Raw genomic sequence first — 20,274 nt, 5'->3', positions numbered from 1 at the left:
AAAATTCATTTTTGTTACAAATCAAGGAAAGTAAACAAAATGGACAGGCAAGTGTGCAATTAATTTATTTATGTTTTTTTCATCTTTTAATAAAGTTAATTTAGAAAAAATACTTGTTAAAGATAAAATATAAATTAAGGACACGATCAAGTGATACATTCAATAAAAGATCAACAGGTCCTGTCAGACCCACAGTAACAACGATATCAGATCTGGCACAATTTTCTAATTGACTCTAGGACCTCAAAAGAGCTAATTAATGTTGCACAAATCTATCATCTCTTTCAAAGAAATAATTGGAAATGTGACTTCCTATACCATACTGCAGCAGAACACTGTATTTACATACCTTCTCTACAACAGAAGAAGCAATGCGCGGTGGAGGAGGTCGAGGTGGCTGTTCAGAAGCTGAAGTTGAAGCTAAAGATTAATAATGAGATAACATATCACTTTAATTCCTGGCCAATATTTTCCAGGGTCCAAATTAAAATCACAAAATTTCAGAAAATTGTAATGGTAATAAAAGCATTATGAAAGCAGACGTTTTAATTATCCTTCCCTCCTAAATTTGGGATAAACTTATAGTAAAAGTAATGTTTGTAGAGATTTCTTTTAGCATATCAATGTTAATTTTATTTGTGAAATGCATTTTTAGGGGTTTGAGGGTTCTGAAATCTTGAAATTTTGTTGATAATTAAATGTGAACGTTTAGTTGTCATATACTGAGGGTTATATCATGTGCTGCCTAAACTACAACACTTTGTATTTGAATGTTAAGAACTTTAAGTATGATGCCACATCAAAAAAATGCAGCATTTAATACAAAAAAATGTTTCAGGGATTAGAATAAAACTTACAGTTATGTAACGGTAGGTTAATGTCTTCATAAGCACTATTTTTATCACCTTTGTTTCCATCAACTTGTTCATAGGTACTACTGAGCATATCAACATACATTTCTTCCTGCATAATCTTAAGACCAGCTTTAGAGGGAGATCTTGGACAGTCATAGTTGCTTTCATAAGCTTCATGCAGGATTTTATTGGATTCTGCATCACTTTTTACAGAAGTAATAATTCTTGCAGATTGTTTTAATTCAGACTTAGGACAAGAGTAAATATTTGATGATATATCAGAAGAGGAAGATTCCAGTGATTCAGAATCACTAACATGAGGTCCGTGAAGAGCTTTTTTGGTTTCTGCATCACTAGCTACAGGCCTAATACTGCTTGTTAAATCACTCTTAGGATAGGAGTGATTACTTGGTGACACTTGAAGGACAACATTGTAATACTGGCTATCTGTTTTTTTAGTACTGTTTTTTGTGCTGGATGTGTTTGAAGGTGTGTATTTAGCATAACCAGCTGACGTACTTGGGAAGTTTGAAGGATTGTCTGATTTAGGGGAGATATTTATACCCGGCTGATTGGATGGAGGAACAGAATACAAGCCTTCATCTGATAAATTGTCACTACCCTTAGAAGTCACCTTTAGAATTTCATTATCAAGAGGCGAATGAGATGATTTTGGTAAATATTCTTTCACACTTTTATGTAAACCAAGGTATGGAGCCGATGGAGCTTGTCTTTTCATTTTCGCTATGGGTGTTGATGGACAACTTTTTGAGTCCATTTCATTATCATTATAACGAATTAGATCAGGTAACTGATTACTAAAAGTTTCACATGAGTGAGTAGATTTCTCATCCCTAGAAGGACTACTAATGCCACAATAGCCTCTGGGTTCTTTGTAGTCTGGTAAAGAAGGTCGTCTAACTGGTATGGAGTATATGCTATTGTCATTAGGGAGTGTAACATTCTCATACGAACTTTGGTTTGAACTTCTCTGTTTTTTCGGCATAGAATCAAATTTCAAGTATTTTGGATCAATATTTTCATATTTTGGATATATTACGGTATGTTCTGTTCCTTCATTAAGTCCATAATCGACACTTTTTGAGCGTTTTAACTTCACTACAGGCAATGCATTTATTAAAAGGTTATCCTGACTCAAACTTCGGTTATATTTTTGTTTCTTTGTTTGTTTAGAAGTTATTTTATGACAATTGTCACTCTTTCTTAAAGGATGAGACAAAGTTCGAACTTTTCCCTCTTTGCTTTCAAATTCAGGTAGTAAGGGATGTGTTAAAGTTCTTCCTTTAAGATTTTCACTCACATCTGCATCACTAGTTTCATCGGTTTCTCTAGATACCTCCTCTGTCCAAACTTTTGCTTCCTTTGCATTTACACTGTTTTCTTTGTTGATTGATTTTCTGGGAATTGGAGTTGGTCGTTTTGATTTTGGTCTTGGTGCAGGTTTAGGTTTTGGGATATTCTTTTTTCCATCCAATAAATTTTGAGATTTATCAGTTTCGGTAAAAGCATTTTCGTTGCTGTAAATCTTTGGAATTTCACTATCTGGCCCAATTGGCCTTGTTTTGCTTGGTGGCGGTGGTGGACGTGGAGGGTTCTTTTTCCTTTTCCCAGGTGGATCATCATTCTTCTTGACTTCAGGAAGTTTAGGTTTCACTGGAATTTTAGGTTTTAGTATTGCCACTGGTCTATAAAAATATAAATTTCTGATTATAATTTAATTTAATTATACATTTGATTCCTTTAAATGAAACAGTTTTTCCTTTTTTAAAAAGTCTTAGTAAAAGTAAAATTTGTTCTAAAAAAATATTCATATACCTTACAGATTTTCTCAAATGACCATCTGAATTCATGCCTCCCTTTGAAGCTTTTATAGATTTCCGTCGAGGTGGAGCAAGTGGCTGATCTAGATAAACCAATAAAACATATTTATTGACATCTTTTTTTATTTAATTATGAAACTTGTTTCAGTCAAATTTTGTACTAAATATATTAGGTAATACATTAATTTCCTACATTTGTTAATTTGTTGTAATGAAATTAATAACAATGAGTGCACCTGCTACCTATATTTTACAAAACATATATCTTTAAAACTTTAATATGAAGTTAACAATTTTTTGTTATGATCCTGACTCAGTCAGTGTAAATTTTCTATATTATAATGGCATAATCAGCCCTAAGTCTTTTAATGTTCCCATAGTCTCATGATCATAGTTTCCCAGCCAGCACATTTTTTTTCCTTACCTACCTATACTATTAATATTTCAAGTTTTCTTCCCAAAGGATAATTTTTCAAAAATAGTTTATCTATCGTTAATTTTGTTTTCTGACGTCAGATCATCTTGTGTTATAACACTTGCTTAAACGCATTTATACTTGTAAAAACAGAAAAACTTCACTTCATTAAACTCAGAGTCTCTAATGTTGACACAAACTTCTAAAAATTCTTTAATTTTAAAAAATCGTTTCAGAAAAAAAAAGCTGGGTTCTAACTCAAGTATGACGTTTCACAGTTCAAAACGTTGCATCGCGTGAAAGAGATACAGCACAGGCTACACACTTTGCTAAAAGAATCTACTTTTTCTAGATATATTTCTTTTCAAATCTGTAACAAATTACTTTTTTGAAAATACAATGTCAATTTGTCAGCAATCGATTCAATTCGCAGCGATTCAAGCTTTAAAATGATGACATGCCTGATTCATCTACTCTTAGTCCCTTAAATTTCGAAACAGAACTTTATTTGGAAGAACTGAATAAATAATGAATGTGTAGTTCGGGGAATGATGAGGGAGAAGAAGAAGTTTCTAAGATCGGCAACAATACCTGGTGCCAATGCGTTGGTACTGTAGAGCAATGGAGTTGTACAGTTAAAGGCTTGTGTCGCAGGGATACAAATTGAAATTCCTGACAATCATTTCGAAGGTAAAATAAACAAAAAATTAGCCAAACATAATTTTCTTTTTCGTGTTTAAAACCATAACAAAACTCTTCATATTCCCTTTAAATATTAGTCTTCACATTGATAAAAAAATATGCCTACGAGCACAACAACTGACGCATAACTTCTCTCAAAATATTTTGCCTAACATGAGTTTATCTCCAAGTAATTCAAACTCTCCTTCACACATATTTTATTCGGTATTATTTGCTACTGCCAAAACAACATCACAAAAAAACACAACAGTGGTTGCTTTATTCTATTTAGCTTTACAAATCGAATGAGAAACTGTGCTCAAAAATCAAAACATGAGACGGGGGTTAATTTAAAGGTTTTTCTATTTATAAAAACAATGTATAACTGAAGCCGAAACTTTTGGGATGGTTTGTCTTCGTAAACCAGTACTAAACACTGCACTGTTTGCCCTCAATAATTTAAGGGGCGATGCAATGCACTTGGTAGAAAACACGACCAAATTTTTTATTACCCCCGTCTTACGAAATTACGTTCTTAAAGAATTTTAGATGTGAAAAATAAACATTCAGCGCTGGGGAGAGAAAATGGAATAAGAACATGGAAAGGAAATATAATTTTTTTGACATGGTTTTATTTTGGAAATGGCTATAATAAGTGAAATTGTGTTGAATTTTTCTTAATACAAGAAAGACAAATATTTGGCTGTTTGGTGAAACATAGCTAACAAACATAATAACAAACATAGCTAACAAAACTTTTGAAGCATTCTGGTTTGAAATGTTGAGAACAAATATAAAATTCAGAGTCTTTCGGCGGGGTACTTCTTTTTATATTATATAGCCATTCGAAGCTTTTTTTCTCGCACTGGAAATCTGATAAGAGACTACCCGATTTTTTCTTACATTATTATCTTCGTCTTTTGTCGTCAGCTTTTCGCTCTCTACCTCCTTATTTTTCTCACTCCCCTAATCTTTTTCTGTCTTTTTATTATTGCTACTTTGATTTGTACAGTCGATGGTAGCACAGTTTGACATATTAAAATTTCTTCATGTGATTACAGTACCGCTCAAATGTAACTTTACATGTACGCGATAGTTATCACCTTCGCATGAGCTTTCGGTAGTGTCAAAACTTTTGTTGTTATTGTAGTTTACATCTAACACAGTCTAGATCAGATTGGAAGAGGGTCATTAATATACCCCGTCCAACCCATGCTAGCATGGAAAACGGTACTAAGCCAAGAATGATGATGATGATGATGATGTTAACCTATTGTTTAATACATGAGCTATTTTTGCATGATAAAAACAATAGAGTTCATGTCTTGTTCGCGAAATTTAATTAGCTCATGTGAACTGTGTGTGTCCCATTGTTGTATTTAATTGCTATAGTCGTCAAGAGATCAACGAAAGAAAATAAAATTTAACAAAGATTCATGTATCTATTGTTTTTACTCACTTTACTCAAAAAAGTTTACGAACAAAAATCGGTGATAGAAATGCTTTTTTACATCTTGTTTTAAAAATTTAAAAATGAAAAACGGCGATAACAATGCTTTATTAGATCGTGTTTTAAAAATTTAAGAACGAAAAACGGTGATAGAAATGCTTTTTTAGATCGTATTTTAAAAGTTTAAGAACGAAGAACGACGATAAAAATGCTTCGTTAGATCGTGTTTTAAAAATTTAGGAACGAAGAACGGCGATAGAAAAGCTTCGTTATCCTGCTTTAAAAGTTTAAGAACGAAAATGAGGGATAGAAATGCTTTTAACGTGTTATATTTGTTCATTGTTCTAACATAATATATTTATATGGCCTTTGTGATCTTTAACACTTTTAAACAATAACATGCATGTTACATGTGATAACAAAAGGATTCACCAAATCTTATTATTCTGACTTGCGCACAACGATAACAATAGAAAGCAACTAAGTTGTGTGTAAACAAAAGATATGTAAAGGTTCTTTATGTAGACATGAGATCGTTAATTAGGTCGTAAAACTTGCGTACATGTAAAGTTACATTCAAGCGGTACTGTAACCTAACCCTTAACACCGAACTTGGATTTTTGAACTATAAAACGTCATAGTTCAAACTCGACCCAGCCTTTGTAAAAATGTGAAGGGGTCAACATACGGAGGTGTTTTTACACGTGTTTAACACAGATTATTTCAGAAAAAAGAGGGTTTCACTTAAAAAGAATTATGGTATCCGTTTTTTTCTTTTATGACTATTGATCATGAAAATATAATTTTTGACCAAACTTCCCCTTAAATGTGAATATCTTGAGAACAAAAAGAAATTTTTAAAAAAATTAAAAAGACTTGTTACCAATTTTTTAAGCTCTATAGTATAAGGCCAACATTATTTTATTCCTCGGGTTCCCTTTCAGTCTACGTTACCAATAACATAATTTCCAACTTTTTGCTTTTTTAAAAGTTAGGGCCTTTAAAAATGACTTTAAAAGGAAAAAAAGAAGACAAAAGATAATAAAAATTTATGTATATTTCTTATTAATAACATTCCACACAGATAGTTTATGTATTTACTATTTTTTATTAAATAATTTGTTTTTGATAAACATTTTGTGATATTTTTTTTCAATGTGTCAATAGCCTTTAACATACATGATCCAAAAAAGTCATAACAGGACAATAAATTATTTTAAAGCATCTATAGTTTGTAGCAGAGAGCAAATTTTTTCATGTTCAGCATTACAACTTACTAGTTGTTAGCAGTGAAAAATTGATTGTAGGAAATTCAATAAAGATATATCGCATTTGTTATTTTTAGCTTGAAGATTTATTGTGTGGTTAGCACAACCCACTTTTGGCCAACAGAAAATATGACTATATATAACAGAGGGTGAACAACCATATTAGAAGTAGCATACTTCGAATGTAAAAAAAAACAAAAAATTGTACACTGAGTGGCATTAAAACAACTCTGATCTTTAATCCTGGTAAACATGATGATTATACATCCTGGAAAATGATGTAGAAGTTTGGCAAGCATTTACCAAAGAAGAGCATAGATGCCTTGACTTGCAGTTACCTTCAAGTGTGCAGGCTTTTTTTCTCCCCATTTATCATTTGAATTAGAAAAACTACACAGCAAAGTTAGAATATGCAGATATGAAGGAAAAAAATGCAAAACATAAAAATTTTAAGATTTTATAAAAGACTCTTACGTAGTTGTTTCTGTAGAACAATGAGTCTTTTATACTTTAGAGAAAACAAGAAGAAAAGGAAGAGGTGGTTTTCACAATGAAAAAAGAAATAGAGGAAACAAGAGAAGTAATTCAAACTCTCCTTCACACATATTTTATTCGGTATTATTTGCTACTGCCAAAACAACATCACAAAAAAACACAACGGTGGTTGCTTTATTCTATTTAGCTTTACAAATCGAATGAGAAACTGTGCTCAAAAATCAAAACATGAGACGGGGGTTAATTTAAAGGTTTTTCTATTTATAAAAACAATGTATAACTGAAGCCGAAACTTTTGGGATGGTTTGTCTTCGTAAACCAGTACTAAACACTGCACTGTTTGCCCTCAATAATTAAGGGGGCGATGCAATGCACTTGGTAGAAAACACGACCAAATTTTTTATTACCCCCGTCTTACGAAATTACGTTCTTAAAGAATTTTAGATGTGAAAAATAAACATTCAGCGCTGGGGAGAGAAAATGGAAGAAGAAAATGGAAAGGAAATATAATTTTTTTGACATGGTTTTATTTTGGAAATGGCTATAATAAGTGAAATTGTGTTGAATTTTTCTTAATACAAGAAAGACAAATATTTGGCTGTTTGGTGAAACATAGCTAACAAACATAATAACAAACATAGCTAACAAAACTTTTGAAGCATTCTGGTTTGAAATGTTGAGAACAAATATAAAATTCAGAGTCTTTCGGGGGGGTACTTCTTTTTATATTATATAGCCATTCGAAGCTTTTTTTCTCGCACTGGAAATCTGATAAGAGACTACCCGATTTTTTCTTACATTATTATCTTCGTCTTTTGTCGTCAGCTTTTCGCTCTCTACCTCCTTATTTTTCTCACTCCCCTAATCTTTTTCTGTCTTTTTATTATTGCTACTTTGATTTGTACAGTCGATGGTAGCACAGTTTGACATATTAAAATTTCTTCATGTGATTACAGTACCGCTCAAATGTAACTTTACATGTACGCGATAGTTATCACCTTCGCATGAGCTTTCGGTAGTGTCAAAACTTTTGTTGTTATTGTAGTTTACATCTAACACAGTCTAGATCAGATTGGAAGAGGGTCATTAATATACCCCGTCCAACCCATGCTAGCATGGAAAACGGTACTAAGCCAAGAATGATGATGATGATGATGATGTTAACCTATTGTTTAATACATGAGCTATTTTTGCATGATAAAAACAATAGAGTTCATGTCTTGTTCGCGAAATTTAATTAGCTCATGTGAACTGTGTGTGTCCCATTGTTGTATTTAATTGCTATAGTCGTCAAGAGATCAACGAAAGAAAATAAAATTTAACAAAGATTCATGTATCTATTGTTTTTACTCACTTTACTCAAAAAAGTTTACGAACAAAAATCGGTGATAGAAATGCTTTTTTACATCTTGTTTTAAAAATTTAAAAATGAAAAACGGCGATAACAATGCTTTATTAGATCGTGTTTTAAAAATTTAAGAACGAAAAACGGTGATAGAAATGCTTTTTTAGATCGTATTTTAAAAGTTTAAGAACGAAGAACGACGATAAAAATGCTTCGTTAGATCGTGTTTTAAAAATTTAGGAACGAAGAACGGCGATAGAAAAGCTTCGTTATCCTGCTTTAAAAGTTTAAGAACGAAAATGAGGGATAGAAATGCTTTTAACGTGTTATATTTGTTCATTGTTCTAACATAATATATTTATATGGCCTTTGTGATCTTTAACACTTTTAAACAATAACATGCATGTTACATGTGATAACAAAAGGATTCACCAAATCTTATTATTCTGACTTGCGCACAACGATAACAATAGAAAGCAACTAAGTTGTGTGTAAACAAAAGATATGTAAAGGTTCTTTATGTAGACATGAGATCGTTAATTAGGTCGTAAAACTTGCGTACATGTAAAGTTACATTCAAGCGGTACTGTAACCTAACCCTTAACACCGAACTTGGATTTTTGAACTATAAAACGTCATAGTTCAAACTCGACCCAGCCTTTGTAAAAATGTGAAGGGGTCAACATACGGAGGTGTTTTTACACGTGTTTAACACAGATTATTTCAGAAAAAAGAGGGTTTCACTTAAAAAGAATTATGGTATCCGTTTTTTTCTTTTATGACTATTGATCATGAAAATATAATTTTTGACCAAACTTCCCCTTAAATGTGAATATCTTGAGAACAAAAAGAAATTTTTAAAAAAATTAAAAAGACTTGTTACCAATTTTTTAAGCTCTATAGTATAAGGCCAACATTATTTTATTCCTCGGGTTCCCTTTCAGTCTACGTTACCAATAACATAATTTCCAACTTTTTGCTTTTTTAAAAGTTAGGGCCTTTAAAAATGACTTTAAAAGGAAAAAAAGAAGACAAAAGATAATAAAAATTTATGTATATTTCTTATTAATAACATTCCACACAGATAGTTTATGTATTTACTATTTTTTATTAAATAATTTGTTTTTGATAAACATTTTGTGATATTTTTTTTCAATGTGTCAATAGCCTTTAACATACATGATCCAAAAAAGTCATAACAGGACAATAAATTATTTTAAAGCATCTATAGTTTGTAGCAGAGAGCAAATTTTTTCATGTTCAGCATTACAACTTACTAGTTGTTAGCAGTGAAAAATTGATTGTAGGAAATTCAATAAAGATATATCGCATTTGTTATTTTTAGCTTGAAGATTTATTGTGTGGTTAGCACAACCCACTTTTGGCCAACAGAAAATATGACTATATATAACAGAGGGTGAACAACCATATTAGAAGTAGCATACTTCGAATGTAAAAAAAAACAAAAAATTGTACACTGAGTGGCATTAAAACAACTCTGATCTTTAATCCTGGTAAACATGATGATTATACATCCTGGAAAATGATGTAGAAGTTTGGCAAGCATTTACCAAAGAAGAGCATAGATGCCAAGAACCAGCTGTCCATTTAACATCAAAAGGCAAGGCACATGAAGTTGTAAGATGAATTGCAGCGAATGATTAATGATACTGGAACCTATCATGAATTTTAAGGAGTTTTTTAAATATGTAAGAAAATTTGTGATAGCTTTTCAACATTTATTGCAGAATATAAAAAAAATATAGAGAAGTCAAAAGATAAAACTTGCAGTTACCTTCAAGTGTCCAGGCTTTTTTTCTCCCCATTTATCATTTGAATTAGAAAAACTACACAGCAAAGTTAGAATATGCAGATATGAAGGAAAAAAATGCAAAACATAAAAATTTTAAGATTTTATAAAAGACTCTTACGTAGTTGTTTCTGTAGAACAATGAGTCTTTTATACTTTAGAGAAAACAAGAAGAAAAGGAAGAGGTGGTTTTCACAATGAAAAAAGAAATAGAGGAAACAAGAGAAGCAACATTCCAAAAGACAGTGATGGTAGAGTAATGAAATGCCATATTTGCTCTTCAACAAAACATTTTGCAATGGAATGCCCCCACCAAGAAAGAACTTAAGAATCTAATATATGTCTATCTAGCTTTGATGACTGGAAAACCTTACTCTTGCTGTATCCTCTTGAACACTCTAGGAAAAAAAATTAGATAATGCACACACCAGGATAGTTTCTTGTCTGGCATGGATGAAGGAATTTATCACAAATTGGAGTGACAAAGAAGGTGGAGAGGTTGACGAAAGTAAAACTCCTCCCTCATATCAGAGATGGGGTTAAGAGTAGAAGCATTAAGCGTGCAACCATTACATTAAAAGTGGAAAGGAACAGAGAAAGATAGAGGTTGAAGTAGTGAAAAATCATATTCGACTTTTGATCAGTAAGCCAGCTAGGTATTCCATTGGAATGAAAATATATATTGCATGAAGTATGAAGCTGTTATATATAGAAATCAACCAGATAAAATTTAAACATAATTCATCTCTTCAATACAGCATACCCTCACAACTTTGCCTGAAAATGAAAATTGTAATGTAGTATTCCACATAAAATGTTGATCAAAAAAGGAAGAAAGCATTGAAACTGCATCGCCATTTATGTATGCTTAAAAATAAAGTTTTTTTTAGATTTTTAATTAATGCTCAATTTACTGATTTTTGAAATAATAGAAGGATGTTGTGACAGTTGTGAGTTTTGCCAGTTGTATAAGAAACTATGTTCCAGTAATTTGATGCCGCCATAGTGTAGTGGTTATAACTCTCGCACTTTGTGCAGGAGAGCAGGGTTGGATTCCCCATGATGGCAATTCAATATGGGCAAGTAAATGCTACTATAGCATTAAATTAACCAAAGCCATGTGAGAGAAATTTGGAAGATGTCGCACAAAGTTGTCTGATAGAGTGTGGACCCCATTTGGGTCTGTGTAGCTCAAAATAAGCATTAAATATTTTAGGACTCCTCATCTAAACCATGGCCCCTCCTGGAAATAATAGACAGGGTATATCCCTCAATTTTTAGCCCTTAAAATTAGCATCAGCATTCCGCACTGCTGACGTAATTGCCAATCGTAATACTTAGGTTGCCAACATAATTTTGTTGTAAAATTTTTAAATACCGTATTTTCCGGTGGGTTATACAGTACCGATGGCGAGGAACTATACACAAGTATTAAACGAGTAATTTTTTCTGTGGGTATTCCACGAGTACGCGACGAGTATAATGCGCATACGAGTACGTCAAAATACTTGAACACAATTGCTATTGTACTCACACAGTACTCGCCAGCGTGCTCGACAGTCAAACGATATAATTAAACGAGAAACTGGCGGAGAATGCACTTGTTGTTGGTGTTGGATTTATTTTCTTCGTTCGTTAGTTTTCTATGTTCAATAGTGAGTTGAAGCTGGCATTGAGATTACATGCTAACACTTTAAGCCCTGGCGTTTTGTTGATTTACGATGGAATCAGCAGTCCCATTTGGAACCATGCCACGGGGACCTGACACTCCGAAGAGCCAGACAAGTCTAAACTGATTCGCATTATATTCAACTCAACTGCGGGAAAGTGCGCACCAACACAAGCTATAAATGATAGCCAGAACGAGGGAGAACTTCAATTGCCTTACGACGGAGTCGTAACTTATAAGAGAACTCTTTTGCTTCTGAACAAACAAACAAACCAACGTCACTTCTAAAAATTTGAGTCTAAAAATACCGAGCGAAATTCAGTTGTCTGCGTTATAAAGATCTACTCACTCTCTCTAAAACCCGATTCTGGAGATAAATTTTTCTTTTGTGTTGAATGTTATTCTAATCTATTTATATCTTTGCAATCACATTGAGAAAATTGAAATGATTTGCTTCTGGTAATAGAACAATATGGCAGGTATCATGTTTACTAGTTACTGACATGTATTTCACAAGCTAGTGCCCAGGACTAAATTGATAAATGCTGTTAAAAAACAGTAAAAAATGTAACAATTTAGTTTGAATGATATTCATTCTTTCTTTTCTTTTTTATATTGGCTAACAACAGGTGCCCACAAAATATGTGAAAAAAATAAAAAATATAATTGATAAGACACGTGAAACTTTGTCCTCCCCATTACTGCCGCTTATTTTATTATGCACACCATGATTGGTAAGATGAGAATGGATAATAAAATTATAAAAACATGAGAAAGAATCTTCCGTACATCGTTGTTACAGACGATCTGTAATAATTCATTATTTTGTTTATTTTTATGCATTTTAACTAAGACGCATATCCTTGATACACATTATTTTTTCATATAATATTTTTCATATAAGAACATAAAGCTTCATAGAAAAGTGCTGAAATTTAGTGCTGGAATGCTCCTTTAAACTTTCAAAATGGCGAAATGCTGATAGCTACACGATAGACTTGAAAGACAACCCATTTTGAAGTAATTAGGGAACTCACTCAAAATTCGGGTGCACATCATTCTCACTGGATCCAAGATTTCCCTGCCGGGCACATTTTTACTTTTGGTTACTTACAAAACAATAAAAACTATCTCCTCCTCATTGCCGCCATTCATTTTATCATGACACTGTTGTGATTGCTGAGATATAAATAGATAACAAAATTCTATTAGAAACAATAGAAAAGAACGTTCCGTACATCGCTGTTCAGACAATCTGTGATAATTATTATGTTGTTTATTTTTACGCCAAATCAAATATACATAAAAAACAGAGATTTTACTTCAGGTTTATAACCTGATAGCATGGTTTTTTTTATTTGTTTGTTTTTTTAATCGCATGAAGCAAGAGTTATTATTGGCTGAAACTAATGTCTACAAATAAAGAAGAGAGTCACTACTTCAGACACTTGGTTCTCGTGTTTAGGGTTCACAAGTTTAAACGTCCCCCACCTGTCTCCAGCATGTTTATAAAATTATTAGGGTAAGTACAAATACGCTGATTTTTTTCTTAACACGAATATTGATTGAAATTTTATGCGGGTTATACGAAGGTGCAGGCTATCTGATAACATCTAGTTTTCCCTAAAAAAGCTGAGCTGCGGGTTATACGATGTGCGGGTTATATACCGGAAAATATGGCAACAATAATTTTGGTTTTGTTTGAGCTACTCCCACTTCTTGCGACTACAAAATACTTACATTCGATCTTTAGTAAGTTAAGCCATTTTCACTAACTAAAATCATTCAGGCTGCAGAAATACTCTGGTGACATTTGATTCGTAATAATAATCGAAAAAATTAAATATCGTATTGAAAAAAGTCGCTTTTTAAACTGTGATGGTGACAAGCATTTTTAAACCATGTCACCGGCGACTTCTACGATGTACAACCTAATGATCTCGAAACATAAAAAGCCAGTTGGCAGTGAACTATTAACCTAACGAAGTTCACCATCCGGAAGGTATGTCAATCAAACATGTACTCCATTCCTATTTGTTATTGTCTTAATAGATCAATGCATCAAATTTATGAGAGGTCTAGCCCTAATAATTCTTCGTTCTTAAATTTTTTAAACGCCATCTAAAAAAGCATTTCTATCGCTGCTTTGTTAAACAACATTTTTAATTGAAACTTACTTATTTGGAAAATTTCAAGTTTTGGTAGCATGCTAATTTAAGTCAATTTGGACCAGCTTATTTTGTCCAAAGAGGTAAGCAACAACAGAGGTAGCTATGCTTTAAAACATTATCATTGTATAAAAAATGGAAATGAAAACCACGTAAAACCACTTGCCAATATCCAAAAAAAAGAATGAGTAGCGAGTCAATTTAAATTCTGTTTTTCCTGGCATACGTAATGTAAATTTGCTATTTACAAAAATAAAAACATTTAAAAGGAATGATGTTCAGTTTCAGTACTTTAGATATAGTTGACAACTGTCAGCTTTAGCTACACAACAAAATTCCCCAAGTTTCCTCTGACAAATTTACTAAATTCCTGACTCTTTTCTAGATTGTTGACTACCCTAAACACACCAGGTTGTGATGTTAGAATCTAGTTCGTACATATTTTTATCCCCATCCCACCTAAACTAAAATTAATTATCTGAAAGCCACATTTAGCTAACCACTTACCGTCATCATTCCGACTTGCATGGATATTTTCTTGATCCATAATTTAAAAAAATCTATTTTATTGAATAATTTAATACTAGTTTCTAATGTTTTAAAGGGTCTATTGTCATCTTGGCTAATGCTATTATGTGGAGTCTGGTTTGTTTATGTTTTTGTGGAAAGTAAAGTGAGATTCATCGACACGATAAAATTAAACGGACCCTCGTCCCTAGATATTTTTAACATTTTGGGGGACGCAGCAGACTAAAATGAGATGCGATTCGATTTTGCACCTTAAAGAGGTAAATGTAAAAAGCTTTTTGCGTAGTGAAAGGGAGGGATATGCCAAAGAAATGTTAAATTATTATAACAATATGCAATATAAAATCTACCAAAATAAAAAAACTTCTTCTTCCGGCAACAATTACATACACGTCATAGCTAGACAGGAAGAAGCCTATTAGAAGAAGGAAGAAGAGCCATTATAAAATTCAAAATAAAAAAACGTTCCAATTTTTAATCCCAAATTGCTGAAATTCACATTTCAGTTTTTCGGAAATTAAAAAAGGCGATGATTTTGTCTTGGATATCTGCAACAAGGGTGCCCGTACACCATTGTACTTAAATTTCAAACATTTCGATTTTTGAGTATGTATGTCCTTTATAATAAGTTTTGTCTTAAAGTCCATGATTTGAACATTTTTTACCAGGTTATAGGAATTAAGATAATGGTGTAAAAAATACATCTCAGTTTGACGCTTTAAAACGAATCAACCTCGATCACAGAACCTGTTAAAGTTTTTTATACGAGAATAACATGTGTAGGAGTCACGTATAAACAACAGACGTTGTAACGTATTCACACAGGACCTTTTGCGTCTCCTAGCCCCCCCCCCCCCAAAAAAAAAAAAAAAAAACATTTATCGAATATAGCAAAACCCTTATAAAGCTCTTTTTTGCTCACATGTGTAGTGGTTGCGAATTTCAACAACGATGGAGAGTGTATGTAGAAAGTGATGTTGTTATGTTGAAAGGGATATAAAAACGTGGTAGAGAACACACGTGTTATGATAAAATTCTTAACAAAAGATATTTTAGCTGCAAAATGTAAGATTAGTTTTGTCAATAATTTTTAGGCGCAGAAAAAAAGGCCAGGGCGCAGGATATATAAAGACAAGCATGTGATAGAGTCCAACCTGAGGGCATATTTTGCCTAGTTGATGACGTTGATGCCGCTCCCTAATAACGTTCAGGAACCACAAGACCCGGACCGTTGGATAGAGTCGTCGTACTCTGTCCAGCTGCGTCTAAGAAAACTTAGTTCATAATCTCACAATATTTTTACTTTTCTGTGCCTCTCTTAATTAATTGATTTTATTTTGTTCTTTAGTCAGAACTCCTAATTCCGTATTATTGAGTTATTTACACCAACTCGCGACCAAGGCCCACGTTTTACTTCGCGACCACTACTGGCCCTACTACGATTTTTGCTGCCAACTATGAACTAAAATCTAGTTTGCCCAATTCAGTAACGGCATTAGTGCTAATTTGTGTAGTGCTTTACCGCTGCTGATTTTTCGCCACGAAATAATTACGCCATTTTCTAGTTTTCTTTTTTTTTTAATTATTTTTGCGCACGCCAAATTTTCTCTTATCTTTTCACAACAAACTTGCATTTTCATTTCGATATTTAACCAAATTCCGCCTAAATTTTAATTTCTTGCAAAAAACAAGAATATATTTAAGAAAAAGCATCCAGGGGTACGCGTTTAGGTTACAGACCTAAAAACGTACCATTTAGAGCAGCCCGGGAGGTGTCTTTAAACCGCGGTAAAACTTTAAAACTTTTTGTTAATGTTGGTGTTTTTATTAGAGTTAGAGATAGAATAAATCTATCCCTACAACATTTCTTGTGCAATATTTTTAGTCTCACTTTGTTGTGTGCAAAAGGTTTCCTTTAAAGTGGTAAAGGTGATTGTTTTGTACACTGTTTGTTACATTTTTTATGATAATGGAAACCGACGCCGTGAAACAAGTAAAGCACTAAGTTTTGACATTAAGCAACAAACCCTCAGGGACGAAGATAGCCTTTTTCTCGTGGTGGTATCAAAATACACTGCAGATCCTGTGGTCAAGATCGCAAATCAAACATCACGGTCATTTACGGCAGGAAAAAAAGTGTGCGCATGCGCCATTATTTGTTATCAAATTTTCTGCCGCAAGCGATTCATAATGGCCACCATCGCACGTGCTTCTAATTTCCCTTAAAAATAAATGTTGTTTGAGCCTCTGCGGTAGAGATCATCCCCTAAAAAGATTTTATTTTAGTAGAGCAGGCCTTGGACTATACAAAAACTCTAGATTCGACTACCCGAACACTTTCACTTTTGTTTGGAGGAGACAGTAAGAATAGCAATGTTTTGATTATAAAATTTTATAAGTTGGTGGAAAATGAAGATATTTGCCTTCCAACGCAAAGTCATGCTTTAAGACATGTTTTTCCTGAAAGCTGATAGCCTGTTTTATCAAATAAAACCAGTGGTTTGTGGCTGCCACTTTTTTTCTGAAAGAAATTGGTCCTCGGAAATGACCTTTCACAAGACTTCATAAATCGGTAAATATCATTATTTTAAATAAGAATTGTGCACTCAATAAGATAAATATAAGCAATAAACCAGTGTTAGATGTGAAAAAATGTTGCTTGTGGCTACCCCCTAACTTTTCACAGTCAGTCTAAACACTTAATTAGGCTACGGTAGGCCAATTAGGGCATACCACCTATTTCCGCGACTCATAGCCTAGCCTAGTTAGACCATATGTAACCTAGTTAAGACATTACAATATTCAATGGCTTTTCACACATTCCTAAGAAAAAAATCGCAAAAACACTTTGTTCAGAATGGGTAGTGTATGCAACCATGATTCCAAAATTGTCACTCGTGCCTCGATATGCTCGCGCAAGTAAGAATTATGTTAAAATGAAATATTACATGTTGCCTATTTAGGTGACGATAGTAAAATACGCAATAATTTAATGAAGATATTCTTTCACAAAAAACGCAAATTTTTTTTAAGATGGATGTGGTAACAATTTGTTTTGTAACGTTTCTTTTTTATTCACATCCTGTTTTAACAACGTTAAAATCTTAGTCAAACAATACCACATTTTCATCCCCCATATTTTTTTTCCTGTGGCGTAAATGGCTGAAATCCATTATTTAAAACAACAAATATTGCCACACAAGGTTTGGGCCATAAGTTGTCAATGCGCGATGCAAATAAGACGATAATTGGTCAAAATTGTCTGCGATTTGATTCACATAAAAATTGTAGTGCGAAACGCAATGATTTCGACGTATTTACAACAGAAAGTTTTCGTTCACCTAGTTAGACTACGGTGAGCGTAATTAAACTACATCATGTCGCCTAACTAAATGACTCGCCTAATTAGGTCATGTCGTCTAATTAGGTGTTTACCCTGACTGTTTCACAGTCACCCAAAAGGGGTAAGGGTTTATTAATAGTTCTGCTAAAAATAATTTTTCGTAGCGAAGGTTTGTTTGTTAATGAAAAATCTCATACAAAAAGAAATCGATAATATTTTTCTATAATATGTATATAATTAACAAAACAACAAGTAACACTAAACCAGAGATGCTCGTGTGCATTTATTTGGACAGCATATCTGTTCGTACCCTGGAAAAAATTTTTGACTTATATAATTGAGGCTTATGCCGAGTTTGTGGTGTCTGATAAATCATGAACAATTTATGTTTATCTCGCCAAAAAAAAGTTTCATCTGAAAAAAGTCAGGGGTTTCACAGGATATGTTAAACATTAACTCACATGTCTGTACATTTTTATGCACACTTTGCTATCATTTTACATGCTTTTTTATGAGAGCCTCAGGTTTTTTTAAAAGATAAGAGCTTTTTGTAGGCCCTGCCGTCTGCTCAATCATTGTTTTCCAAACCTAGAATTACCCAGAACCAGCTGGAATCAGTCAGAATGACCTAGGAACAGACCGAATTAACACGAACCTATCAGTCACTTGAAAAAAATATAAACTAGGAAAAAACGCTGGTGTAAATAGTGCGTTAATAATTGACTTCATATCGAACGTGTATTCCATAGACTTTAAAGGGAAAGACTCATGTTAGGTAGAAGACCTTCCAAGCCAACATTAAGAAATTGAAAAGGAGGACATTTAGTAAGAATTTGGGAATTATGAAACTTTTTTGTACAAAAAAATACATTTTATAATTGAGACTTGAAAAAGAAACTTTTCGTTTTTCGGGAAGTCGGCTGTACGAGGTTTGTACCCGGGGTCCATTGAACGTTGACGGCTGGTCCGTTAAATTATGGAATTATAAAAGATTGAAAACGATTGCCACACATTGGACATGCATGCGTTTTCGTGGTTTTGGGTGGTTCTGGGTGATTCTGGTAGCTTATATTGTACTTTCTGTTTTTTTCACATTTTAGGGCACCAGTCCCAAATTGTTCTATGATACAGAACATGTTGGCACGATTTCATTGAAGTAATTTTGACCCAACAATTCACAATTTCAAGCGTCATTCAAACGTGATTTGCATGTGAAGATTTGTTGACAGAAGCGGTTAAAAAAAAGATGGAACAATGATGAAACAGAAGAGCTTGCTGATTTGCTCGATTACCACTTTTTGTTGGATGCGTTTGAAATAAGAATATATTCGTTAAATCCAGATTATGAATTGAAATAAAAAATATTTGTAATAGCCTAATTTGTAAAGTATTTTTATATAATTTGTGGTGACTTTTGTGGTGAAAAATCTCACAATTAGGGAATGGTCTAGGCTGAAATGTCTGTGTAAATCGTTAGCTTTATCGTTTAACATATATATAGCTATATAACTGTACAATTTTTTTCATTTGCAATCATTTGCTAGTCTAACAACAACAATAATGATAAATATTTAAAGTGTTTCTAGCCCAGAAAATCACAAAAACCTATTGTTAGTGGATTATTTCCATTGGGGTCCACTGAGTCTGAGTGAAGCTAGCTTTCTCACATTTACGTTTAGTTTTAGCAGGCTTCTAGATAGAGAAAACTAATCAAGACCAACCTTAGAGCTAGCTAAGGTTACAGATCAGATGAATTATTTTTTTTCCTTTTAAAATTTAATTTTAGTAGTATAATATCGTTTGTTCTTTGTTTATTAGCGTCTATTTTACATTTCTAATAGTTGTCAACCATTTTTTTTTGTGAAAACGAAAGTGAAATGTATGGTGTAGAAAAGCTCAAAATTTTAGTAGTAAAAAAAGTGGCAGCTACTACCTAATACGATAGAACGCTCGATAAGAGATACATGCAAACAGGAAAAGTAATTTTTAGGCAAAACCTTGCGTCAGAATGTTGTACAAGAGTGCTCCTGTACTGGTAAATTGTGAACTAGCCATCCGGGCTTTTGTGGACCTTGCCGTCTGTTTAGGCTGCCCCGGGTAGCAACCAAAGGCGAAATAGTAGTCTATGGTCATCCTTCTTTAGTTTCAAAAGAAAAAAATGTTAAATTTTCTTTTACTGGGCAACTAAAACAAGATAATAGAGAGTGAGGTCAATATCGATGACGTCATAATCTTATGCCGTAGGCGCTTTTTTAAAAAAAATTTTTGGCGCATGCGCACACTTTTTTTCCTTAAAATCGCGGTTTTGAACGACATGTCTACTTAAAATCTTGTTTTTCCTGTTTCCTGTTCCTCAACAAGCTATTTGCAATTGCTGACAATGCCAATCTCGTTCCCAGGGCAATTT

General features: G+C 33.1%; 1 protein-coding gene across 3 annotated transcripts in view; it reads right to left on the bottom strand.

The window, feature by feature from the left end:
- LOC130624996 (FYVE, RhoGEF and PH domain-containing protein 6-like) overlaps positions 1–14,665 on the bottom strand; it is a 31,398-nt gene extending 16,733 nt beyond the window's left edge. Inside the window, exons 1-5 of one of the 3 annotated variants that reach the window (XM_057440068.1) lie at positions 10,145–10,236; positions 9,921–10,026; positions 2,691–2,778; positions 858–2,560; positions 350–420 (exon numbers count right to left, since the gene is read on the bottom strand). In XM_057440068.1, coding sequence (XP_057296051.1) covers positions 350–420; positions 858–2,560; positions 2,691–2,778; positions 9,921–9,957 — 1,899 coding nt within the window. In that variant the 5' untranslated portion in view covers positions 9,958–10,026; positions 10,145–10,236. Of the gene's footprint in view, positions 1–349; positions 421–857; positions 2,561–2,690; positions 2,779–9,920; positions 10,035–10,144; positions 10,237–14,503 lie in introns of those variants that run through there. The other 2 variants (XM_057440067.1, XM_057440069.1) reach the window with 2 other exon arrangements.
- Between the last annotated feature and the right edge of the window lie 5,609 nt (positions 14,666–20,274).

Source organism: Hydractinia symbiolongicarpus, chromosome 14, assembly GCF_029227915.1.
Source record: "Hydractinia symbiolongicarpus strain clone_291-10 chromosome 14, HSymV2.1, whole genome shotgun sequence".
Taxonomy (NCBI): Eukaryota; Metazoa; Cnidaria; class Hydrozoa; order Anthoathecata; family Hydractiniidae; genus Hydractinia; species Hydractinia symbiolongicarpus.
The sequence above is the reverse complement of the archived record's forward strand: the minus strand, read 5'-3'. Positions and strand labels throughout refer to the sequence as shown.